The sequence below is a fragment of the Saprolegnia parasitica genome (assembly GCF_000151545.1).
Source record: "Saprolegnia parasitica CBS 223.65 unplaced genomic scaffold supercont2.176, whole genome shotgun sequence".
NCBI lineage: Eukaryota > Oomycota > Saprolegniomycetes > Saprolegniales > Saprolegniaceae > Saprolegnia > Saprolegnia parasitica.
The window spans coordinates 21,966-39,208 of NW_012156570.1; the positions used below are offsets into that span (position 1 = coordinate 21,966).

Sequence of the window (17,243 nt, forward strand, 5' to 3'; positions counted from 1 at the left end):
ATGGGCATCATCATCGGCAAGTCGTGGTCGGCCAAGAAGGACGAGCCCAAGACGCTTTCCGAGGCCGACGACAAGGAAACGACAACGACGTGCTCTCCAAGGCCCAGCGCCAGGCGTACCTCGACAAGATCTTCGAGTCGGCGCACATCCCGACGTGGTCGTGGGTCGGTGGCCTCGTCGTCTTTGCTACCGTTTCCGTCGTCGTCATCTCGCTCATGTTTGAGACCGTCAAGTGGTACAAGGTGCTCGTGTGCTGCCTCCTCATCCCGATCTTCGCCATCGGCATCGTCCAGGGCACGGGTATGACCGACTGGAACGTCTCGAGCGCCGTCGGCAAGCTCATTCTCTTTGTCATTGGCTCGTGGACCGACGGCAACGACAAGTCGATCATTGCGTCGCTCATTTTGTGCCAGATGGTCATCGTGGGTTGCTCGCAGGCCGCCGACCTCATGCAGGACTTCAAGACCGGCTACCTCGTCGGCGCGTCGGCCAAGTCGATGATCATCGCCCAGATCTTTGGCGCGTGCATGTCGTGCCTCGTCGTCCCGACCGTCTGGGTGCTCATGAACGATGCGTACACGCTGCCCGGCCCGCTCCTCAAGGCGCCGTTCGGCGAGGTATACCGCGTCATGGCCATTACGGCCACCGTCGGTCTCTCGGGCCTGCCCACGTACTGCGGCTACTTCATGCTCGTCGGCGTCGTCTACACGATCGTGTTCAATTTGTACATTGACAACTTTTCCGAGTCCAAGAACAAGGTGCTCAACGTCATCGCCAACCACTGCCCGCTCCCGATGGCCGTCTCGATCGGTATGATTGTGCCCGCCAGCTTCGGCCTCGAAGGCATGATCATGGCCGGTATCATCGCGTACTGGAAGTCCAAGGACGAAGACTCGTTCGAGAAGACGCAGTACATCCTCGCCGCGGGCCTCATGACCGGTGAGGGCTTCTCGGTCCTCACGCAGATCATCGTCACGCTCTGCGGCGGCAGCGCGCCCGTCCAGGTGTCGTATGCCATGACGCCGTAAGATCGCCCTTTGTCCTCGTGTCGTGTATGTAATCCAACCAAGTTTGCATTGAAATCTTCCAAGTGTTTCGATGGACGTCCGTCCTGGAAAGAGTTAGGTGTACTCGTTGAGAGTGGCGTGCCGTCGATAGCTACCGGTGGCTACTCGAGCCACCTACCGGTAGTCTTTTTGAGCGAAGACGACTTGCTTTGCGAAGAGCAGCACAGCCTGGCGAGTCAATTTAGTCAATTTCTGTCAAGTTGACAGAAATGGACCTCTACTGGCGCATTGGGACGAGGACCGACTCTCGTTCTTTCTGCAAAGTTTGATTCGACATCTACAGGGCGTAAAATCACCTTCTTTCGTCCGTGGTATTGGTGCTACGGTGTCGATCGAGTTGCGCCAAAATATACCGACGACACATAACCACATCGCGTTCATTCACAAGACATCTTCAAACCCAAAAAAGACGCCGACGAGGTAGCCGTCGGCGGTCAGCCCGCCTACGAAAGACGAGCTCACAATCTGGCCGCCGCCGTCACGGTAGTCGCACGTGACGATCTTGACGTCACTCAAATGCGCGCGAAGGTGCGCTTGCAACGGCTGAATGACGTTGCTGCAAAAGGAGCGGTGGGCCTCGCTGTTGGCGACGAGCGCATTGTAGGCGTAGTTGCGCCAAGACCGGAACGCGTTGACGTGCAGTCCGTGGGCGGCGATGAATGCGTGCCACACGTCCGGGATCTCGTTGTCCTCTTCGCCGTAGCCACCATCGCGTTCCAATTCTTCGTTCTCCTCGACAATACCAGCCGCCGAGCAGAACGCACACTCGCCGTCATCGGACACGTTGGACCAGTGCCATCCCACGCCATGGGGCACGCCAAAGCCGTTGTCGCGAAACTCAATTTCGTTGTTGTTGAAAATCTGGACCAAGTCGTCGCGGCCCCACGTCGTCAACGTCGGGTCCACGCGGCAGCTCGGCGCAAACAGCATCGGGCGCTCACCGAAAAGAGCGAATTGCTGGATGCCGCCCGCCGGCAGCGAGTACGTCGTTGTGATCGGGGCGATGATTTCGGCAAGCTTTTGGTGCACTTCCAGCGCTCGGTAAAGGGCCTTGGGGTCCGCGACACTGGCTTTCGCGCGCGCCACGAGCTCGTCCTTGCTGAGGTCCTCTTCGTGGTCGACATAGCCGTTCGTGACGTGCTTGCCACTGAGGCGGTTGAACGCTGCCTCATCCTCTTGGAAAGAGCAGCTCGCAACGTTCGAGAGATCGAATATGTCGTAGAGCGTCGGGCACAAAGCGAGACAGTTGGTGCTATAGTCGGTGATGGCACCGATGAGCGACGGGTTCGTAAGGACAGTGCTGGCACTGCACGGACGCTTGCCTAGCGACGACGGCGAAGCTGGGGCAGCGCGCTTGGTAGAGGTCATGCTGAGGCGAAAATGAAAATTGAGGGGAATATCCAAGGACTTTCTATTTCGGTGCGCTTTGCAGCTGCACGTTTTGAGCGCCGGATCGTTGCGACAGCGGGTATTATAACCGATGCGTCCACCTTTTAGTTTCGGATTGACCCAATGGATTTTTGACCTTGCTTTGATGAGAGCTGCGCTTTTCATCGCCATTTAACAGGAAGCGGATGGAACGGCGGTCTGAGAGTAGCCAACCGCAGGGGATGACGAATCGTGAGAGTTGTACCTGGGGACAGCGATCTCGAATACTAGTACAGCAATAAACCAGCGCACCTTGCTGAAGGTCGAGCTGCTGGGTTGCTGCCTCCACCATATGCATAAGCATCCCTCGAGCTCTCTCGCAACCAGATGCGCTTGTACCTTTTCGATTCAGCACAAGCAAGGACTCACGCCAAAGCTGATCGTTCGTCGTGCTCTTGGAGCGCGCTGGCAACACCTCAACGTCCCTACGGTCCATCACTCTGTAAAAAGACCACCACTCGCTCGTCGCTGGCCGTAAGAGCACACCACGACCACTCGACACTGAATGTACGACCGGCCAACAACGCCCAGTCGCGGTCCGATCAAACGCTCCTCGGTACGCAGAACACATCGTCCACCACGATCATCGAGCAACCGCTGTCGTCCAAGCTCGGCGCGCTGGCCAATCCTTGTTCGCTGCATCGCCTGGCTACTCAAAATAATGAATCGAGCCCCAGTGCCCTGGCCTTGTGCCCTCAGATGCGCAGGTCTTCCCATGTGATAAAAGCAATCGATTCCGGTCATCTCCAAGTAGCTGTATGCCACATGCCCCACAACCTCTACCGAACCTCTGGCACCTTCCTTCGAGCGCTCCTCGCCAGTCGAAAGCAGAATGACCAAGTTCAAGCGAGACGCGACACGTGGTGCCAACCGGATACCGTAAGCGCATGGATCTTGTTTTTCGCAGTTTGGGCAATCAGCGCTCTTGGATGGCGTCCGTGGAAGATCCCTTCGGCGGTTATCGTTGTGCCCTTCCTCGCCCTTCCAGCCGCCGGCTGTGCGCCGGCCCAAGGGTCGGTTGCCTGCGCTTCATCGCCCGCCATCGCCTCCCGCCGTACGCATCTGTGCAGCTGGTGCCGTCGCTTTAGGATCGTCGGCGGCGGTATCCCGTCATCGCAGCCAGAATAAAATTCTGATGTCCCATGGCTGCTGGCTGGCCGATTCTTTTGTAAATCTAATGGTTGCATACAAACATGTAGATACAATAAAACATTGCATTGTATATGGTCCCACACCCGTTTGCTCATTTTCCTATATCCTCACCAGCATGACCAAGTACCAGAGCACGCGTGGTGGCGTCCGCGGCTTCTCGTTCGAGGAGGCAGTTCTTAGCGGCCTCGCGGCCGACCGCGGTCTCTTCGTGCCCGAGAGCATCCCGCAGCTGCCTGAAGGCGCGCTCGAGGCGTGGGCCAAGCTCTCGTACGAAGAGCTCGCCGTCGAGGTCATGAGCCTCTTCATCGACGACGCCGAGATCCCGCGCGCCGACTTGACGGAGCTCGTCGCCAAGGCGTACACGTGCTCGGAGACCAACTTCCGCGACCCAACGATCGCGCCTATCGTGCAGGTCAAGGACCAGCTGTACATGCTCGAGCTCTTCCACGGCCCGACGTTCGCCTTCAAGGACGTGGCGCTCCAGTTCCTCGGCCACCTCTTTGAGTACTTTTTGGAGCGCAAGAACCGCAACGAGACGTCGGGCAAGACGCACCGCATCACGGTCGTCGGCGCTACGTCGGGCGACACGGGCAGTGCGGCCATCTACGGCCTCCGCAACAAGAAGAACGTCGAGGTCTTCATCATGTACCCGCACGGCCGCGTCTCGGCGATCCAGGAGCAGCAGATGGCGTGCATCCTCGACGAGAACATCCACAACCTCGCCGTCAAGGTGCGCTTTTCCGCTCTTGTGCGACGCATTAGGCTCATGCAGCGTGGTATCTAGGGTACCTTTGACGACTGCCAGGCGATCGTCAAGGACTGCTTTGCCGACGCCGAGTTCAAGGCCGCCTACTCGCTCGGCGCCGTCAACTCGATCAACTGGGCGCGCATCCTCGCACAGATTGTCTACTACTTTTACGCGTACTTTCGCCTATCGCCCGAGGCGCAGAAGAAGGTGGCGTTCTCGGTGCCCACGGGCAACTTTGGCGACATCCTCGCCGGCTTTTACGCTATGGTAGACCTCCGCACCTTGTATTAACGCCTTCTCTGACGGCGAATGTGCGTAGAAACTCGGTCTTCCGATGCAAAAGCTCATCGTCGCGACGAACGACAATGACATCCTCCACCGCTTCTTCTCCACCGGCGCGTACCACCGGTCGGGCGTCTCGCACACGATCTCGCCGTCCATGGACATTTGCGTCTCGAGCAACTTTGAGCGATACCTCTTTTCGCTCTGCGGCGACGACGCCGCGGTCCTCCACCAGTGGATGAGCACCTTTGAAGCGACGGGCAAGCTCACGGTCGAGGGCCCGCTCCTCGCCAAGGCCAAGCACGAAATGGCGTCGTACAGCGTTCTCGAGCCGGTACGCGACGTCTTATGGGTCTTATTTGTCCTCATGCAAGGCTTCTAGGAGGTGCTGCAGACCATCCAGACGTACCACGACGCGCACAACTATGTGCTCGACCCGCACTCGGCGATCGGTGTCGCCGCCGGTGACGCCTACCTCCGCGACATGGCCGACCCGGACGTGACGGTGGTCGTGCTGGCGACCGCGCACTATGGCAAGTTTATGCCGACGGTGCAGTCGGCCTTCTCGACGCCCGTGGCGCTGCCGCAGCACCCGATCCTCAAGGCGCTCGAGTCGCTTCCGCAGAAGAGCCACGTGACCGAGAACAGCGTCGCCGCGGTCCAGGCGCTCGTCCGCGAGACGGTGCCGGTGGCCAAGAAGCAAATGCCGTGCTGCGTCTTTGGCGCGGCGAGCTACCTCCTCCCCGAGTCGAACGCCCTCAAGGCGGCGCTAGTCATTGCGGTTGGTGCGGTCGCGGTTGTTGCACTGCAGCGCTCGACCAAGCATTAGCGTTGATAGATCATAGTATTACAAATATACCTCCTTTGCTGTTATGGCGAACGACAGGCAAGGGTTGCGTCGCTTGCTGGACTCGTGTACCGCTGGAAGGACTAGAAGAGGGACATGGCCGCTATCGGTGAGACTGCCTTCGAGATTAGTCGTCCGGGTCATCGAAAGACGAATGGCCTTCCATACCTGGCACCGGTATGTAGACGATAGTCCATGGAGAGGGCTGGCGTAAAAACGCCCGTTCGTGCTGCCACGTCATTTATCCGGATAGAAAAAGATATTTCCGGACATATCTTTGCTGGTGGCGATCGTAGCACCGACGCAGTCACCGCGGCGGACTCTGTCGACCTAGCAATTCAGGAACGAGCGCATGCGCTGGGTGAGACGGAGTTCAAATCCTGGCGAAGTATGTGCATCGAAAGGGTGTCGTCGCACCGGCGTGCATGGTCCTTGGAAGAATGACTTCGCACACCTCTCAAGAGCTGCCGTCGACTCGAAAATACATTAGATTTCTTGCATATACGCACAATATCGGTACACGTTGTAATCAAACGCGCCAAACCAAAGGCCGACGAGGTAGCCGTCGGTTGAGATGCCACCAAGAATCGTCGCGGCCTCTCGAGGCGAGGCGTTGAAGCACCTGACGATCTTGACGTCACGCAGATGCGCGCGAAGGTGAGCGCGAAGCGGCTGGACGACGTTGCGGCAAAAGTCGCGGTGGGTGTCGCGGTTGAACAAGAGCGCGTGATAGGCGTAGCTGCGCCAGCCCCGCAAGATGTACGGGTGCAGACCGTTGGCCTCGACTACAGCGCGCCACGTGTCGGAGGCAGGGCTCGAATCGCTTTCGTATTGCAGCTCGGCGCTCTCCTGAACCGTCCCGGCCGTCGCGCAGAAGGCACAGGTACCGTCCTCCGACAAGTTGTACCAGTGCCACCCGAAGCCGTCGGGCACGCCACGCCCCTCCGACAGCGCAAGGCTGTCGTCGTCGAAAATCTTGACCAAATCGTCGCGACCCCACGTCGTCGACGTCGGATCTACGCGGCAGCTCGGCGCAAATAGCATCGGGGTCATGTAGCAGAAATCGAAGTCGTGCATACCACTGGCTGCCCCACCGTACGTCGCGTCGATGGGCGCAACGATCTCGGCGAGCTTCTGGAGCACTTTGAGCGCCCGGTAGAGAGCCTTGGGATTCGTGACGCTGGCCTTGGCGCGCGCGACGAGCTCGTCCTTGCTGAGGTTGGCTGCGTGGTCGACGTAGCCGTTGGGGACATGCTTGCCGCAGAGACGGTCCAGAAAACTTTTTCCTGCGTGGACGAGCTCGTCAACGTCGTAGAGCGTCGGGCAAAAGGCGAGGCAGTCGGTGCTAAAGTCCGTGATGGAGCCGACCAGCGACGGGTTGGTCAAGACTTCGCTGGCAATACAGAGACGTTTGGCTGGCGCCGATGGCGGCGAAGCAGCGCGCTTCAAGGAGGCCATTGAAGTGCTTCGAGGCAAATTGAAAAGTGAACGAGAAAGGATCCTGTTTGGATGTCAACGGCCGTTGGGATTGGTCGCACGCACCAGATTTCAACCAAGCGCACCATTTGATTGGGCCGCTTTCACGGTAGAATTCTATGTGATTGGACAGCCCGTTGCATTTGTAAAAGAAGATCGCCGCGTCGGAGCGTTGAGTGGCCGTGTGTTGCGGCGCCCTGTCGCTCAAAGTCTGGTACAGTAGTTGGCTGGGACGAGGGCCAATGTGTTGGATGTGGCAGTTTCGCACGAGCGCCGAGTGTCGAGCGACCCAAGGCACAAGTAGTAAGGTTGAGGGCCGTTGCGAGGATCCCTTCGTGCTGGGTTTTGCAATTATGACTCGTGGCAGATCATTGCCATGGACCCTTGTAACGGGGTAGTTTGGATCATTCTCGGTCGCCGCGCTTGGGTGCTGTGTGCTGTCCTACAGAACAGGGCATGCAACGCACTGTACCTGACACTAGCTCGTATTTCAACCATACAAGCGATCCATTGTTGACGCTTCGAACGTTGGGCGTTGACGGGCTAAACCATCAAATGTAAAAAAACACTGGCGATTCGTCTCTGTGCCACGACTCGGACGTGTTCGGATGCAGACCGTAGGCGTCAACGAGCGCAACCCGCTCAGCCGCCATCGCGTCACCATTGTTCTCCAAAATAACAGCCGACGTGCAGAACGCGCAGTTATCGTCGTCCGACAAGTTGTACCAGTGCCACCCGACGCCATGGGGAATGGAAAACCTGTCGCCTACAAGATCGGCGCGATGCCCCCGCTCATCGACGTCGGGTTCGGGCGGCAGCATGGTGCCATCAGCAGAGGACTGATGTTGTAAAAGTCGAAATGACCAACGGATGGTCGTTTCTACGTCCTCAGCGCGCGCGCAGTGATCTCGGCGAGCTTTTGACGCACGACTTTCGCCCGATGGAGGGCCTTGTGGTCCATGACGCTCGCCTTGGCGCAGACGGCGAGCTCTTCGCGGTAGAGGTGGTTGTCGATGTAGCTGTTCGTGATGCGTGTGCTACGAAGGAAATGGAGGTAGCTCATCCCATTCTTTCATCCCAATCTTTTCAAACATATTTTCGTGGTAGAGCGTCGGGCAAAAGGCGAGGTAGTTGGTCCTCTAGTCCGCTGGCCAGCGGCGGGTTGTTGAACACGGCACTGGCACTGCAGGAACGGCTGGTCGGCGGCGGCAGTGGCCAAGCAGAGCGCTTCGAGAAAACCATGGAGGTGCTCCGAGACGAAATAAAAACTCAAGGAAGAAATCGTTTTGCAAGACAAGGTGCAAAGGCGATGTGAGTCACTGGAATATACTTCACTTACAACACATCGACAAAGCCAAAGAAGACGCCGACGAGGTACCCGTCGGGCGACACGCCACCGAGAAACGACATGCTCGTGACCTGGTCGCAGTCGTCGCAGTATTAACCTGGTTGATCCTGCCAGTAGTCATACGCTTGTCTCAAAGATTAAGCCATGCATGTCTAAGTATAAACAATTTGTACTGTGAAACTGCGAATGGCTCATTATATCAGTTATAGTCTACTTGGCAGTACCTTACTACTTGGATACCCGTAGTAATTCTAGAGCTAATACATGCGTAAATACCCAACGACATGCTCGTGACCTGGTCGCGGTCGTCGCAGTAAGCGCACGTGATGAACTTGACGTCACTCAGATGTGCTGTGAGATGCGTCCGCAGCGGTTTGATGACGTCGCTGCAAAAGGCGCGGTGCGCGTCGCTGTTTTGAACCAGTGCCTTGTGAGCGTAAGCACGCCAGGACCGGAATGCATTGATGTGCAGACCGTGGGCGGCAATGAACGCGCGCCAATTGTCCGAGATCTCGTTGTGGTGCTCGCCGTACCCATACTCATCTTGCAGCGCGTAGTCGATCTCGATAGTGCCAGCCGTCGCGCAGAAGGCGCAACCACCGTCCTCGGACACGTTGTACCAGTGCCACCCAACGCCGTTGGGGACTCCAGAGCCGTTCTCACGGAACTCGATTCCGTCGTTGTTGAAAATCTTGACCAAATCATCGCGGCCCCACGTCGTCGACGTCGGATCTACGCGGCAGCTTGGCGCAAACAGCATTGGGCGTACATCGTAGATGTCGAACTGCATGATACCGCCGGCCTGCCTGTAGTGATGTTTCGTGATGGGTGCGACGATCTCGGCCAACTTGTGGCGCACTTGGAGCGCCCGGTAGAGAGCCTTGTGGTTCTTGACACTGGCCTTGGCGCGCGCGACGAGCTCCTCGCGGTTGAGGTTGGCTTCGTGGTCGACGTAGCCGTTGGGGACGTGCTTGCCGCTGAGACTGGTAACGAGATCGTGCCAAGGACCCCACTTGGTCTCGTACACGTCGTAGAGCGTCGGACACAGGTCGAGGCAGCTGGCGGTAAAATCCGAGATGGCGCCAACGAGCGACGGGTTTGTGAGCACAGCCCTGGCGCTACCCGTTTGGTCCGACGAGGAGAAAGGTGCAGTGGGCTTTGACGAGGACATGGCGATGGACGCGGCAAATTTTGAAAAGTGAATTGGACCATGCGAAGACTGCACCTCCGTGTGAAAGCGGAAATTGTTGCTCTCAATACAAGCTTTAAGAGATTAAAAACGAACCGTGGCTTCCATTCCACCTGCGGTGTACAATCAAAGACCATCATTGCGTTTGTCGAATATCGCACAGTAGAGTTGGACCCTGGGACGACACGAGTGCCGTTCTCACATCTCTTTCTCGACTAGGTAGCTTGCAGGCAGTCCATTTGATGGTTAACTCGGTATCGAAAAAGTGTTGAGATGACAGTTGGAGTAGCAAAACCTCTCTCATACGTCTCTTTCACGTAGGAGAGACACGTGCGCTTGAGGCAGATGATCTTCAAACCTTTAATTGAATGATGGAGGCAGAGATATCGTGCCCTTGTCGCCCAAGGGTCATCGGTATCGGTATCTTCTACGCAAATGAGTGGACAAGGTAATTGCGCTGTAGATATCAACATGTCTTGCCGGTATGTCCGTTGCTCCATTGCCATTGCTCTGCTCATTTCGCATTTCTCACGTCATGATCCATAAATCCTGTCTGAAACACTGGATTCAAACAAGATACGGGGCGTTCACGGATTTAACGCGTTTAACAGAATGGCCAATGGCATCGCAGCATTCCGTTTGGAAGATGGGCCGAGCAGCGACGATGGCGGTCGGCGCGGTCGTCCTCGCGGCCATCGCCGGCGTCTGGCACACTGGGCTCCTGGAGCCTTACTACCACGCACTCCTCCATGGCAATGCGCCCGATGCCACGTACTACGAGGTGGGCACTCGCGCCAGCGGAAGGTCCCTCGTCATGCGCTGTTGCCTCTAGGTGCTACGCATCGCTCCAACAGCATCCGCCAGCGAGATCGCGGCGGCCTATCGGACGCTGTCACGTGAGTACCATCCCGACAAGACCAAGTCTCTCTCGCCTGCGATGCGCGACGCGCACACGCAAGCGTTCTACCGTGTCGCCGGTACGCGTCCGCTTCTGTGATCCGGCTCATGCGGGCGATGGACTAGCGGCGTACGAAACATTGTCCCACGACGACCGCCGACGAGACTACGATCGCCAGCTACACCAAGTCTCTAAGCCGCCGTCCATGACGTGGCAATCGCGCGTCTATCTCTGGTGGTGGCAGCTGTGGTATTCCATGTCGTTTGAAACCTGCGGCTACATCGTGTGTGGCCTCGGCCTCGTCACAATTCTCTGCGAGTACGTGCTGGCTCCCATCCAGCAGCGCGTCTTCCGCTACCGCTACCCGCCATCGAATTCGGATTTGCAGCAGCCTGGCTCGAGCCTATACGAAGCCCGCCTGCGGCTCCAAGCCAAGTACGATGCCGACGCGCAGCGCCATTTGCACCACCGACGGGCGACACGAGTGCGTTAAACGAGTAGTATTCCACTTGTACGCAATCACGTCTTGGTCGTTGGAAGGGTCTTGTCCATATCGGTGGCGCCTTGGGCCTTGCGGACAAAGCTCTGCTTGACGTCGGTGGCGACTGCGTTGAGGAATTCGCTCGGAAAGTGCAGCGCGGCGTCCGCGGCCAAGGTCTTGAGGTCTTTGACATTCTACTTTATCGGTGCCAAAAGTACTGAATAGGGGAATAGGGCGACCTTGAAGAGCGGCACGACTTGGTCAATGAGCGCGCGGATCTTGTCGGGCTCGACGTCGCTGTAGATATTCGTGACGGCCACAAACACCTTGTCGATGGCATTTTGCCGCTCGCTATAGCACCCTTGAGTTTCAACTCGGATAATTACCGTAAAAAGTACCGGGCCATTTCGTCCTGAAGGGCGAAGAGCCGATCGCGGAGCTCGGCGCCGTCCACTTCGGCAGCGGTCGGCGGAAACAAGCTTGTGGCATACCGAATGAGAAATTTGATGTCCTTGAGCGACTTGATCTCTGTGTAGATTGACTATTCGCACGCGACCTTATCATTCCATTCACGAAATTCGAGTTTCGTACCAGCACCATGGGTTCCACGGCCATAGGATCGATTCGATCAAAGTAAATATTGCGGATCTTGAGCTCGAGCTCGGCCGCCAGCTTCTTCTTCTGGTTGTCTTGCTTGAGCTGTATAAACTGCGATCGCATCGCGGTCGCCGTCGCCGCAGGGTGGTCGCTGGCCGCGATCAAGTTGGGTGGAAATAGACGCTCCAGGTTGCGGATCAGACTCTGGACGTCGTCCTCGGTCGGAAACTCTTTGATCGCGCGCTTCATGAGGCGGCGGATGCGCTCCATGCCGTCGTTCGTATCGGCGCTTTCGCGGTACGGCTATTTCCACGCCATCATCAGTATTCGTCCACGCAACAGAAGGGCGAGGGGTACCCCGTCTTTGAGTTTTTCAAACAGAATTTGCTTTTGCTGGCGCCGGATGTCCTTGCGGTGGAGGTAGCGTAGCACGCTCGCGCAAACGGCTTGCGCCTGCTTCTCGCTCTTGCCGACGACCTGCGTGGCAGCAAGGAGCTTGGCGGCCAGCGGGACGCGGTCGAGGTCGAGGACGATGAGGTGCTGCATGCGGCCAAGTTCGCACGGCAAGTCGCGCAGCTCGGTGCGATTGAGGTCGAGAACCTGCAGCTTGGCGCACTTGTGGATCGAAGGTGGGATTGACTGCAGCGGGTTGTCGTTGAGCCAAAGAAATTCGAGCGCGGCAAGCTGCCCGATCGCATCGGGGAGGACGCGGACGTGGTTGAAGCCGAGATCCAAGCGGTACAAGGCTGCAAAATTGAGGCGAAAAAGGTCACTCGGCACGGCGCGCAGGTTGAACTGCACGAGGTGCAGCAGCCCCGTCTGCTTGGCCTCTTCGAGCTTGCTTAGAAGGTCCACCATGCACGACCTTTGGATCCACCGATGGATCTATTTCGACCCACTTGTTGCAAAAGATGGAAATGATTGGAGAAAGATTCGAAAATAAGATTGGATAAGGTTAATAGGATAGCAGACGCGCTGCAGGATAGGCGGGTTTGTTAGATGTTGAGAAGGTCTTCGAGGATGCGCATCTCGAACGGATCGATGGTCGCACTCGCTTGCGTCGTTGGTGGCGCAGCGTCGTGGAAGAGGATGCTGTCCAGGATCGCATGATCGAGCATTTCCGTTGTTGTCGCTGGCTCGGCCGGCTGGTGCTTGAGGCAGAAGCCCCCCGCCCGCGAATGGTACGAGCAGCCATCGACTTTGCAAAAGCGGCCGCCGCCGTGGCGCACGCATTTCTGGTTGGCATGTGCTTGCTTGGAGCAGCCGTCGACGAGGCAGTAGCGCTTCAAGACGTTGCCGCCGTGCTTGCCGCAGAAGCGGCCGCCGCGCGCGTAGAACGAGCAGTTGGCGATGGCGCAGACGCGCTTGCCGCCATGGCGAACGCAGAGATACCGGGCGTAGACTTGGTTGGGGCACTCGGGAATCGAGCACACGCTGCGGTTTTGTGCTGTTGGCAGCGCTGCAGACCCGGGAGCGCCGTCGCGGCGCACTCGTTAAACACGCACTGGCTCATGGTTTCTTATAAATTGGATAATGACCAATCTGACCAAAGTCGCAAGACGAATAAATCCACCGCAAAATGCGCGCGGCGACAGACCATCCGGTGGCTGGTTGACGAAGATCCAGTTGCATTTTGGGATATTTCAATGGATTGCATGGCCTGTGATTGGTCACGTGAAATTCACACTTGTTTGTGATTGGCTGAGCGGGTTTAGACCACAACCCACGGCCACGTTACCGCAGTGGAATCAATTTCTACTACGGCACACTCGGAATTCGACTATCAATATCAACAAAGTGCGCTATATGACACAGCGTAGACGCGAATGGATTTACCTCGGACCCTTCACTCACTTAGTCAGAGGCCCATCCATCACCCATCTCGCTAGAGCTGTGAGCTAGGGTTATCCTGCGCATCCCGCCATCCACACCGCAGAGATCTACCGCAGAGATATTGAGACCCTCGACTTTCGTCTCAACAAGATAGAGAGCCCTATTATAGTGTGTTGATACTGTAGCGAGAATTGTTGCAAGCTTCGATTGTACTGCGATCGAAACAACGAGCAACGAGAGGTCCGCAAAACGACAGACAACATCTCCATTCTTGATAGGGCACTAAAATCGCTTTTCGATGAAACAATATTGAAACAAGTACACTAAAGGTATATATTGATGATGATATCCTGGCTATTCAAAATGCGAGGGTGGCGGACTGCATCGACCCCATTTTCATGTCAGTCCGAACGGGCGCAGTGGTTAAAACGTCGTGGGTTATATTGCTTGCGAGCGCTCACTGTTGTAGCTAGAGCAGAGCGTCGACTCGGTGTCAAATATGTGACTGTTGGTCGGCAGCGGCTTCTTGCGCAGCATGTGCCACGCCGCGAGGCCGCAAAAAACCGGCAGCGAGAGACCGACGCCGGCAATGATCCACGGCCAATTGACTATCCAGAGACATGAGAATACTATCCACGATGCGCATTGGATAGATAGGATACCTGCCGCGGCCGGCGTTTCGCGTGGTCGCTCGGCATCCAAGACGCACTGGGCGATCGAGGGACACGTGAGGACAAACTCGTCGCTTGCAAAGTCGACCATGCCCTGGATGCTGGCCTGGCACTGGTCGAGCGTTCCGAACGGGGTGCAGAGGCGGCTGTCGGTCGAGTAGCATTGGTTCGGGCTCAGCACGCGGAGGGCGATCCACGAGTTCTTGATCGGCGAGCACTGCCAAAGAAACGACGCGGGCACGTCGCCGGTCGAGGTCGCGCTGCGGATGAACATGGCTTTGGCCACGGAGCACCACGTCGTGTTTTGCTCGTAGCCCGTGCTGCCCCAGAAGCTCATGTGGGTCGCGCCACAGAGCGCGGCGCGGAGCGTGGCGACCGACGTGATGCGCGCGGCGCAGTCGGCCATCGTGTTGTAGAAAACGCAGTTGACCGCGTCCGTCGAGAAGCACCCGACCTCGTGGCTCTGGGGCACGATGGCCACGCGCATGAAGAGCGTCGGCGCCGTCGGCGGCTCGCGCTCCATGCACTTCCAGTTGGCCGTCACCGCCGAGAGCGCGGTCGACTCGGTGGACGTCCGGACGAGGAACGACTCGACGCTGCGGTCCCAGCGGCCCATGACGGACGTGTTGTAGCGCCAGATGGCCATGTTGCCTTGGCTGTGGGGGCCATCAAACGTCACAAACTCGTAGCCGCCCTGCACGGCCACGGACGAGATGGGCTGGTTCCAGTCCGGCAGCACCTCGCCGCTCTTGGCGCCGAGCGGCAGGTCGCGGCGCTCGCCGACGAAGCCCGGCCGCGCGAAGATGGTCACCTGCGCGTACGCGGGCAGCGCCAGCAGCGCCAGCACGGCGACGAGCGCGCGCCATGGCAGCGGCGAGGACGGGTCACCCCGACGTCGACGCATGTTCAAACTTGCCTTTCGCTTGTCCGAGGGTTTCTATCACTTGGAGATTGTATCTGGGACACTCGAACCGTATTATATACGCTAGGTCGGTGGCGAAAATGCATATTTGCGCGTCGCGTTTCAGCGCCAGCGAGCGATTCGCGTACCCAGTAACGAATTAGCAACGAGAGGCATGAATTGCGCGTCTTTCAGCGCGCATTCAGACGATGTAAGCGAATGGACGAGTGCAAGACAGGGTTGGAATGCCGCTCGCCGATGCTGGGCAAGGCGTAAGTTCGCGGGACGCGCCGCCTTGGTCGTTGGGGAGCAATTTTTGGCCGCGCGCCACGGCCGGTGTCGTCTGTATCATTGGGTACACCCCCGACTCTACTCGTTCGATAGCAGAACGCTGGCTTCGACGACTTATTGACCGCGAGGAATTAGCACCAACATCGCATCGGCACGTCGCGAGAGCGGTGATATATACATGTAGGCCGCCACGCCTGATCTGTTGGTTCCGATGCAGCGTCGTCTCGCGTGTCGTCGTCTGGCCGTCCTGCCACGTTCAACGAACGGTTATGTGATAAGTTTAAAAGCGCTTTTTAAGATTCTGGTCGCGCCGGCATGACGTGCATCGACCATCGCGCAGAAAGCACCATGCCCACTTGGCGTTATGCAAGCACGAGATGCAGGCTCAGCGCGTGCGCCTCGCGAAGCGCGGTGTGCTACGACAGGTCTCAAATAAGCATGCTGGCTTTTAATCGTGTTGTATATTGCTATTTAACACACCTCGACAGATCGTCCGCCAACGAGACCTACAAATTGCACCATCCGACCGATGTTCCTCGAGCCTCTTCCGCGTCGTCGCTGAGATTTGTCAAGAATGCGGATGCCATGAGTCGACCGCCTTTTGTCCAGATGGTGGACTCCTGCTTCTCATGCAGAAGGCGCGGGGTTCGAGTCTTGTGGTGTTGTCCCTTTCTTCTCTTTCCCATTGGCGTTGACATCGGGATTGTCAATTTGATTCTTGACTCGACGACGGCGTTGCGGTCGCCAACTCGTTTCGAACAAGACGGGTACGTAGCGTCGAGGAGCAGTGAGGACTCGGACGGGGCACCGTCGATAGAGTATTAGCACTCAGATGGCGCAATACAGCACCAAGAGGAGGTCCGATGCCGAGGTCACTCACTGCCTGCCACGACGAAGCATGTGCAGCTTCTACTAGAGATGAATTCGACATGAAAATATTCTGGGAGAAGAAATGTGGGGAAATGAGGATCGAGGCTGCTCGATCTAGCTCGGTACGGAGGAAAGGTGCCCCGTGGGTGCGTCATAATTTGAAACGTTTTCAATGGCTTGCGTCGGCTTGGTGATCCAAGCTGTTTGGACGAGCGAGCCACACGGCGCCTGCGTCACAACCCCCTTCATGCGAGTGCAACATTGTCCACATTAAAATAATATTATTGTCGCCTACATAAATCCTAGTGTCCTAACATCGCGCACTATTATCTTACGGGGTCGGGAATTCTCGAAATGCGCTTGGCGACGTGCACGAGTCACAGCGGCTTGAGAGGACTGTGTCGTCCAAGCTCGCTCGCATCGTTCCATCCACGCTCGCTCGGACCGCTGGCCGTAACGCAGAGATGTAGTAGCGTTGGGCAATCACCATGGACGACAAGACGCCAACGACGCTCGCAACGGTCCACACGACGCCTACAAGCTACCGCGTCAGATTCCAGTCGACAAGGAAACACACTCGACGTACTCGTTGTGACGACGACCGTCTGCACGCTCAAGCACGACGCTCCACAGAGTGTTTCGCAGTACGTGCAGCCTGGATCCGATGGCAGCAGAAGCGCCGTGGCCGCTTCGCATGAGGCGGCGGATGGAAACTGCTGGCACGGTTCTGCTTCGTCAAACGAAGGAAGGCAGTGGGTCGTGTTGTCGTCGATCTTGCGCAGTGCGAGGATCGTGTTGCCGCTGGTGTTGCAGACCATGTTGCTGCTGCTCTCGGCGGCGCTGTGCAGCGAGGCATTGGCCGTGGCGCACCAGCCGCCGCTGCCCCAGAGGCCGGCGTTGTCGAGAGGGCAGCCCACGGATTTTGTCGCGTTCGGACTGGCGAGCTGCGAGGGCCAGAGCCAAATGCTGGTTTCGGTCGTGCAGTTGACGCCGTCGACCGAGTAGCACTCGGGCGTCGTCGTAGCCGCGAGGCGGACCGCGGTAAAGCCGTCCGAGCGCGGGAGGAGGCGCCATGGACCGGAAGCCGCGGCCGCCACGGACCCGAAGCAGAAAAAAAGAAGGTTGTTCCGTGTCATGGATAACTCAAGAATGGCAATGCCAGCG

At 57.6% G+C, this 17,243-nt stretch overlaps 9 protein-coding genes across 9 annotated transcripts in view; 3 read left to right on the top strand and 6 right to left on the bottom strand.

Annotated features, from left to right (window-relative positions):
* The window catches only part of SPRG_21598 (hypothetical protein), a gene marked incomplete at both ends in the record, with an annotated part of 1,945 nt that extends 917 nt beyond the window's left edge, over positions 1-1,028 (top strand). The window contains 2 exons of the mRNA XM_012354690.1: positions 22-26; positions 76-1,028. Coding sequence (XP_012210080.1) covers positions 22-26; positions 76-1,028 — 958 coding nt within the window. The remainder of the gene's footprint in view (positions 1-21; positions 27-75) is intronic.
* A 420-nt stretch (positions 1,029-1,448) lies between these two features.
* SPRG_15658 (hypothetical protein) lies at positions 1,449-2,435 on the bottom strand (the record flags this gene model as incomplete). The annotated part of the gene is made up of 1 exon (XM_012354691.1): positions 1,449-2,435. The coding sequence occupies one exon, from the start codon at positions 2,433-2,435 to the stop codon at positions 1,449-1,451; it is 987 nt and encodes a 328-aa protein (XP_012210081.1).
* A 1,310-nt stretch (positions 2,436-3,745) lies between these two features.
* SPRG_15659 (hypothetical protein) lies at positions 3,746-5,540 on the top strand. The gene is made up of 4 exons (XM_012354692.1): positions 3,746-4,377; positions 4,432-4,662; positions 4,715-5,011; positions 5,060-5,540. Exons 1-4 carry the CDS (start codon positions 3,763-3,765, stop codon positions 5,504-5,506), a joined length of 1,590 nt encoding a protein of 529 aa, XP_012210082.1. The 5' UTR covers positions 3,746-3,762; the 3' UTR covers positions 5,507-5,540.
* A 453-nt stretch (positions 5,541-5,993) lies between these two features.
* Positions 5,994-6,982, bottom strand: SPRG_15660 (hypothetical protein; the record flags this gene model as incomplete). Its single annotated transcript, XM_012354693.1, has 1 exon — positions 5,994-6,982. One exon carries the CDS (start codon positions 6,980-6,982, stop codon positions 6,011-6,013), a length of 972 nt encoding a protein of 323 aa, XP_012210083.1. The 3' UTR covers positions 5,994-6,010.
* Positions 6,983-7,880: 898 nt separating this feature from the next.
* Positions 7,881-9,519, bottom strand: SPRG_15661 (hypothetical protein; the record flags this gene model as incomplete). The annotated part of the gene is made up of 3 exons (XM_012354694.1): positions 7,881-8,037; positions 8,340-8,419; positions 8,644-9,519. The coding sequence occupies 3 exons, from the start codon at positions 9,517-9,519 to the stop codon at positions 7,881-7,883; spliced, it is 1,113 nt and encodes a 370-aa protein (XP_012210084.1).
* Positions 9,520-10,201: 682 nt separating this feature from the next.
* Positions 10,202-10,928, top strand: SPRG_15662 (hypothetical protein; the record flags this gene model as incomplete). Its single annotated transcript, XM_012354695.1, has 3 exons — positions 10,202-10,318; positions 10,370-10,514; positions 10,561-10,928. 3 exons carry the CDS (start codon positions 10,202-10,204, stop codon positions 10,926-10,928), a joined length of 630 nt encoding a protein of 209 aa, XP_012210085.1.
* SPRG_15663 (hypothetical protein) lies at positions 10,922-12,433 on the bottom strand. Its single transcript, XM_012354696.1, has 5 exons — positions 11,871-12,433; positions 11,508-11,816; positions 11,315-11,457; positions 11,156-11,267; positions 10,922-11,110 (listed from the first exon to the last, which is right to left on the bottom strand). Exons 1-5 carry the CDS (start codon positions 12,369-12,371, stop codon positions 10,955-10,957), a joined length of 1,221 nt encoding a protein of 406 aa, XP_012210086.1. The 5' UTR covers positions 12,372-12,433; the 3' UTR covers positions 10,922-10,954.
* A 75-nt stretch (positions 12,434-12,508) lies between these two features.
* SPRG_15664 (hypothetical protein) lies at positions 12,509-14,953 on the bottom strand (the record flags this gene model as incomplete). Its single annotated transcript, XM_012354697.1, has 3 exons — positions 14,009-14,953; positions 13,808-13,954; positions 12,509-13,002 (listed from the first exon to the last, which is right to left on the bottom strand). Exons 1-3 carry the CDS (start codon positions 14,919-14,921, stop codon positions 12,509-12,511), a joined length of 1,554 nt encoding a protein of 517 aa, XP_012210087.1. The 5' UTR covers positions 14,922-14,953.
* Positions 14,954-16,328: 1,375 nt separating this feature from the next.
* Positions 16,329-17,215, bottom strand: SPRG_15665 (hypothetical protein; the record flags this gene model as incomplete). Its single annotated transcript, XM_012354698.1, has 3 exons — positions 16,329-16,613; positions 16,666-16,734; positions 16,803-17,215. 3 exons carry the CDS (start codon positions 17,213-17,215, stop codon positions 16,457-16,459), a joined length of 639 nt encoding a protein of 212 aa, XP_012210088.1. The 3' UTR covers positions 16,329-16,456.
* Between the last annotated feature and the right edge of the window lie 28 nt (positions 17,216-17,243).

Coding starts and splice junctions, on each gene's coding strand:
- SPRG_15659 (XM_012354692.1), top strand. CDS start 3,763: ATGACCAAGTACCAGAGCACGCGTGGTGGCGTCCGCGGCTTCTCGTTC. Junction 4,378..4,431: donor TCCACAACCTCGCCGTCAAG/GTGCGCTTTTCC, acceptor CGTGGTATCTAG/GGTACCTTTGACGACTGCCA. Junction 4,663..4,714: donor TCGCCGGCTTTTACGCTATG/GTAGACCTCCGC, acceptor GAATGTGCGTAG/AAACTCGGTCTTCCGATGCA.
- SPRG_15663 (XM_012354696.1), bottom strand. CDS start 12,371: ATGGTGGACCTTCTAAGCAAGCTCGAAGAGGCCAAGCAGACGGGGCTG. Junction 11,458..11,507: donor CCGTGGAACCCATGGTGCTG/GTACGAAACTCG, acceptor GCGTGCGAATAG/TCAATCTACACAGAGATCAA. Junction 11,268..11,314: donor CTTCAGGACGAAATGGCCCG/GTACTTTTTACG, acceptor AGGGTGCTATAG/CGAGCGGCAAAATGCCATCG.